Source organism: Spinacia oleracea, chromosome 1 (assembly GCF_020520425.1).
Source record: "Spinacia oleracea cultivar Varoflay chromosome 1, BTI_SOV_V1, whole genome shotgun sequence".
NCBI classification, from domain to species: domain Eukaryota; kingdom Viridiplantae; phylum Streptophyta; class Magnoliopsida; order Caryophyllales; family Amaranthaceae; genus Spinacia; species Spinacia oleracea.
In genome coordinates, this window is record NC_079487.1 from 59,524,387 (window position 1) to 59,531,234 (window position 6,848).

The following is a 6,848-nucleotide window of genomic DNA, read 5'->3' on the forward strand; positions in this document are numbered from 1 at the left end:
CAAGAACAAGTCTTTAGGACTCCAAGTGTCGTCCCTCCGTAGATAGTCCACAGCACGTCCAGATCCGCCTTAAGATTGACCAACTAGAATCGCCCTTAAGGTACTAAAGATTTTCGGCACTTTTAGTCAAGGAATGTGTCTGAATTTTCTCTCAAAAACTCACTTTGAATACTTGAATAATCTCTGAAAATATGTGACCCTAGGCACCTATTTATAGAGTTATGGAAAGGGTTTTGGAATCCTATTAGGATACTAATTTATTTAATTATAACCTTACCAGGACTCTAATTAAAGAATCATTATCTAATAGTTTTAGGATTTAATCACACTTCGAATCCTGATTGCTTCAGGATTCCCGCACAAGCATTGCACGAGCACCGTACACCCGCGCAAGCCTTGCGGCCCACGCTAGGCGCACAGCGCTCGGCCCACTGCTGTGCTCTCGCGCGCGCGCCCAAGGCCTTGGCTGGGCCTGGCCTTGCGCTGGGCCTGGTCGACGCTTGGCGTGCGATGGTGCGCGTTGGCTCGCTGGGCGACGGCCTGGCTTCGTGCTGGGCCTTCGTCTAGCGGGCCTCGTCCGATGCTAATTCGTACGATACGCTTCCGATTAAATTCCCGATTCCGGAATTCATTTCCGATACGAACAATATTTAATATTTCCGATTCCGGAATCAATTTCCGTTTCGAACAAATATTTAATATTTCCGTTTCCGGAATTATTTTCCGATTCCGATAATATTTCCGATTCTGACAATATTTCCGTTTCCGGCAATATTTCCGATTCTGGCAATATTTCCATTTCCGATAATATTTTCCGATACGTACCATGTTTCCGTTTCCGGCAATATCTACGACTTGGATAATATTTATATTTCCGATACGATCCATATTTCCGTTTCCGGCAATATCATCGTTTCCGGAGTATTCATTTCTTGCCTGTGACGATCTCAGCTCCCACTGAAACCAAGATCCGTCGATTCCGAATATCCATAGATGGAGTATTTAATGCCATTAAATACTTGATCCGTTTACGTACTATTTTGTGTGACCCTACGGGTTCAGTCAAGAGTAAGCTGTGGATTAATATCATTAATTCCACTTGAACTGAAGCGGCCTCTAGCTAGGCATTCAGCTCACTTGATTTCACTGAATTATTAACTTGTTAATTAATACTGAACCGCATTTATTAGACTTAACATAGAATGCATACTTGGACCAAGGGCATTATTTCCTTCAAATTCTACACCAACGCCTAGGCTATCCACGCCGAAGCAGGTATACAAGTCCTACACCAACGCCTAGGCTATCCACGCCGAAGAAGGTATACAAGTTCAACACCAACGCCTAGGCTACCCATGCCGAAGCCAGCATTCCAAAACTCTACAAACAACATCTAGGCGGCCTAGCCTATGCTCTCTTGAGACCCCGCAAGGTCACCAGTGAGACTACTATCTACAAACACCAGGTATAACATTTAAGAAAATTTTCAAAAAATTCGAATCTACAAGTTGCAACCGTTCCAGTTCAAGTGGCTATCAAACAATTCTCAACAAAATTCAAAAAGCTTAAGCATACAAGCATCATTCCAAAGTACGAGAAAATCAAAACTACATGCAATCCTAGAGTTATTTCATAAGCAAAAACATGAAATACTTACATGGACAAGGCAAGAACAAGACCAAGGGAAGAGCTTAATCGACCTTTGAGAGAAAGAGCAAAAAAATTCAAGAGAATGTGCCTCAAAATGGCACGGCAAAGGGAGATTTTATAGCTCGACCCCGCGCCAGACGTCGAGGCCCGCGCTGGGCGCAGCCTGCTGCATGCGCAGAAACTGCCGCGCGCGGTCTCCTGTGCTGATTGCACGTCCTTTACTGCTACGGTCTTCCGCACCAAGCATCAAGTGTCGCATCAGGGCATCTTTCAAAAATACGGGTATACACCCGTATCTCCAAGTACAAACAGATGAATATTTCAAGAATACAAAGTCCAAAAAATACGACGACTCAGGCGTTCGACTCCCAACGGACCCAAGCTCCAGGAAAGTCAGCCGAAATTTCAAAATCTTAAGGGCCAGTAAAAAGCTCTTATCCCCAGCAAAGCACATCCCAAACGGATCAACTCCGGGTATTCAAAATTCAAAATTCAAGATTCAAAAATTCAAGATTCAAAATTTTCGATGCCAAGCTCCGTCCGAATCGATGGCGGAAGAACAGTACAAGTACAAACCGGAGTCGTCACAGCCGAACAGAGTTAGACTCTATCCTTTTTTTCTAACGCCTGTTTTGTGCAGGTACCGGCGTCCAAAGAATGGTCTTGATTGCAGAACATCTTGATCATTCTCCGTCCCTTTCAAAATACATTGACTTGCGCTTTCCTAACCGAACGCTTAGTCAAAGTGGGGGCTTCTGTAGACACCTAACTTGTGTCTCCCCTCTGAGATGATGACGATACCATTATCCTTACTAGGCGGTTGGAGCAACTCCGTGCGGAAATCCCAATTGCTAAGAACATCTCCAAAATACAAGATCCAAAATCCAATCCCCGAGGTCGTTCCCCTCCCGGAACTCGGTACAAAATACAATCTTCAAAAACCAATTTCAAAATCCAAGTACAACCTCATCTAGTAGACCATTCCATTGGTCTTACTAAGCCTTTTCCACTCAAAATCATACAAGGCAAGTCAAATTCAGGCGCCGACCCACAAAATCGAGCAAGCCGGGCCCCGTCCCGTACAACCGGAATTCAAAACCCGAAACGGCTTATTTTTACGCAAAATCAAGTCTTAACCTCCAAGAAAGCACTACGTGCCAAGCATCGTACTATTCGTACGAAGGTACATCAATACAAGACAAATCAAGGACGGAGCCGCGTCCTTGATTTTGGCAGCACTCATGCCACGTCACCAGCGCCCAGCGCTGGTTTGGCGTGCTGCGCTGGCAGTGGCTGGCGGTTTCCAGCCATTTTTCCTATAAATTACCCCTAATTTCCAGCATTTGGTAGGCAGCTTCAATATACAACATCGTAATACAAAAATTACGCCTCAAATTCAAGTCCAAAAATCCTTCAAAAACACATACAAACTTCAAGTTCTAAGCAATTGGGAGCTCTAAATGGAATTCTTGCCTAAACCTAAATAGGTAATTCCGAATCCCACAATATCCAATCATGTTTCTTTGATTTTCCTATTTCAAAAATGATTAGCAAGTTGGCATTTTTACTACTAAAAATGTCACTTGCAACAATCATACATCTTTTCAAAACTCAAATTTTCAAAATACAAAAATGCAAACTTTCAAGATTCAAGGATGTTCAAAGTTGTTTGCAATCACTTCTTTGAACTAGAATCACCTTCAAGTATGGAGTAATCAAAGATGACACCTTTTTAGCTTTTAAAGGTTTAATCTTTTGAGATTCAAGACTCCATTTTTCAATATACAAGTTCAAGTTTTCAAATTTCAAGATCCCACAATGTTTAGGGTTGCTCATGACTACTTCCCTAAACTAGGATCCTTTCAAAATAAGAGCACATCAAAGATCTAACCTTTTCAACATTAAAAGGCCCGATCTTTGAGATTCAAGTCTCTTAAGTTTCAATATTTCAAGTACAAGTTCAATATTTCAAGTTCAAGTTCAATCATTTTAAGTTCAATATTTCAATATTCAAACTTTCAAGTTCAAGTTCTATATGCAAAATCTAGGATACTTTGGGATGAGCAACTTCTCCCAAGTTGAGATTTTTGGCTTTGAATTTGTGTCGGGCGCACTTATTTTTAAGGAGCCGCTTGGCGTTCGAATCTCATGTGCCCAACTACAAATTTCAATATCGCAATTTCAATTATGCACCTTTCAATATTGCAATTTCAATTATGCATCTTTCAATACCGCAATTTCAATATCGCACTTTCAATTCCGCAATTTCAATATCGCACTTTCAATTCCGCATTTCAATTCCGCATCTTTACTTGCCTAGTCCTTCTAGGCAATGTGGACCTACTCCCTAGTCCGTTTCTAGGGGGTCTTGTATTTACTAATTCCGCACTCATTTACAATTGTGATGTTTCTTTATTTGCTTTATTGCTTTCATCACCATAGATGCTAAATACAACAAAATGCAAGGTTACATCACGCTTAACAAAGATAATTTCTTGGACAAACCGATCTTAGGTTCCCTTAAATTACTTTTAAAGCAAAGTGACCACCATACAATTAGAGATTCTATTTGCTCTAAAATTCAAACCCACATAGTCTAATCTAGGGTATATTTTCGAAAATGCTATGTCACGTACTCGAATAATTTCTAAAGCTCGCGGAATAAGCATCTCGTTCCTGTGCCCGGATCTCACCCATCCGTTTCGAGGATTCAAAGCCTTATCCAAAATAGAGTCACTTGCGGTCTTTCCAAACGAGACTTTAAATAATGTTTGGTGGCGACTCCTTCGAGGTACAAAAATACAATTGTTTTCTAAAAAAACCGCCCCCTTGTAGGGAAAGAGCATACTTGCGATGCGACCAAAAAACACCCCCTACAGCAGCCCCCCTTCTTCACTCTCTCTCTCCTACTCCATTACCACCACCTTCCTTCTTCCCTAACCTTCCCAGATCTTTCTCTCTCCCCCCTTACTTCTTCTATTGAAAACTCATTCACACCCATCAATTGCAATCCCAACATACAACAAATTGGTTGAAGAATAATAATACCCAAAATCGAGCATTGAAGAATTGGATGAAGAACATGGATAATTTTGATGAAAATGAAAGGGGGTTTGTGCGAAAACAGGTGTTTTTTATTGAGGAAATTGAGTGTGGGATTGATGGAGGAAAGAGAATCCAACTTCTTTCTTGTGGGTTGTTCTCTTCAATTCTCCCGGTGTCGATTTCGGCTGTTTTTTGTGGTTCTGGGTTTGACGACAACAATGGTTGTTCTCTTTGATTCTTTCGGCGTCGATTGGCTGTGGTTCTGGGTTCGATGGAGGCGGCGCTTGTTCAGAAGGGGGCAGCCATGGAAATCCTTGAGGTGGGTGGCGGCGCTTGTTCTCTTCAATCCTCCTTCCCGATATCAGCTGGTCCCCTCAACAACAACCACCACCACCAAGAAGAGGCTGGTGGTGTTGGTGTTGTCGGAGGAGGAGATCAGGTGATGATGATGAGTGGCGGCGGTGGTGGTAATGTAGGGAGGGAGGGCGTGAGGGAGGAGGAAAAGGCGAGGGGCTTCAATGGTAAATTGGGGCGAGGTGGTGGTGGCGGTGATGGGGTCGAGGAGGGAGAAAACGGGGGCGTTGTGGTGGCGGAAGAAGGGAGAGGAAGAAGGGGTGGTGGCGGAAGAAGTGAGAGGAAGAAGATGGGTTAATTAGGAAAAAATGGGTTAATTAGGAAAAATGGGTAAATGGGTGGGTTAATTAGATGGTAATTGGTTGAATATGAGGATGATGACGTCATGGAGGGGTATTTGGGGTATTAAGTCATTTGTGAGGGGTATTTGGTGAATTATTGGAACTTGATGGGCATTTGGTGAATTAAGGCAAAACTCGGGGGTATTTCATGAAATATCCGTAAAATCAACACTTTAAACCTTTTTATAAATCTGAAAATATAATTGATTATCATAATTAAATTAATCACCTAATTATGCTAATCAATTGACCTATTAGGTCTAGGTTAAAACCCTAACTTGAATTTCCCAATAAAACCAATTTAACATCACAAAAATCAATTCGTTATTACATAAACAAATCTGAAAATTCATGCTTTAATAATTAAAATACGCCTCATGAATTAAAACATATAAATCCTCAAAATATGGTGTTCATAACTGATTCCCAGCATTTTAATTATTCAAAGCACTAATAATAATATAATTTAAAATACGGATTTGAAATAGAATAGGTAAGGAAGAAGAGAATTATACCACTCCGGCCTATAGCACGAAACAACCACGAATTAATTGTGATTGGGAGAAAGAATTGAACGAACGAGCAAGAACGCACGCACGCACGCACGCACGCACGCACTCACGCACGCACGCACGCACGCACGCACACACACACTCGTGTGTGTGCGCGCGCGGCAAGGGGCGACGAGCAGGCAGCATCGCTGCGCAAGAGACGAGGGGAGAGGGAGAGGGGCTGGCGCGAGGGCGCGCAAAAGAGACGAGGGCGAGGGTTGGCTGGGCGCGCAAGAGAGACGCAGCAACAGCAGAGGCACAACAGCAGCGCAGGGCACGACGAGTGCACGCTGCGAGCTGCGAGCAAGAGAGAGTGGGCGAGGGATGTGCAGGCAACGAGGGCACAAGGCACGGCACACAGGGCACGCGAGTGCTCGTGTGCGGGTGTGCGGGTGAGGGTGAGCCGGCACAAGAGAGGGGAGAGAGGAAGAGTGTGGGGCAAGAAAAAGAAAGAGGCTTTAATGAAAAACAAGGGATCATTTAATGAGGAGAGTCCTATTTATAGGCTCTCAAATCCCTAGTGGGCTAGGCTTGGGAATTTGACATTGGGCTTAGCAATTAAATGATTGGGCTAGCCTAGAGCTTAGAATTAAATTCTTTTGATTGGGCTCGTTTAATAAAACGAGTTGGACTTTTATTTGAAAACCCAAACCTTTAAAATTACTTGCGACCCATTAAATTTCCTGACTTGGAAATTAAATTCGTTTCGTAATTAATTAAAATAATAAATATTCTAATTAATTTAAATACATTTAAATAATATTTAAATGCGAAATAAATTCTAAAAATCATAAAATGCTTTATAAATATAATAAAATATATTTATAATTACTATAAAAATACGAGGTATTACAATAGGTGTCATTATTTTTCAAAGAATCCATCTCCTCCTTCATTGCATCGAGCC

General features: G+C 42.2%; 1 protein-coding gene across 1 annotated transcript; it reads left to right on the forward strand.

Annotated features, from left to right (window-relative positions):
- The first annotated feature begins 4,966 nt into the window (after positions 1-4,966).
- LOC130464911 (uncharacterized) lies at positions 4,967-5,347 on the forward strand. Its single transcript, XM_056834066.1, has one exon. The coding sequence runs from the start codon at positions 4,967-4,969 to the stop codon at positions 5,345-5,347; it is 381 nt and encodes a 126-aa protein (XP_056690044.1).
- The last annotated feature ends 1,501 nt before the right edge of the window (positions 5,348-6,848 follow it).

Coding starts and splice junctions, on each gene's coding strand:
- LOC130464911 (XM_056834066.1), top strand. CDS start 4,967: ATGGAGGCGGCGCTTGTTCAGAAGGGGGCAGCCATGGAAATCCTTGAG.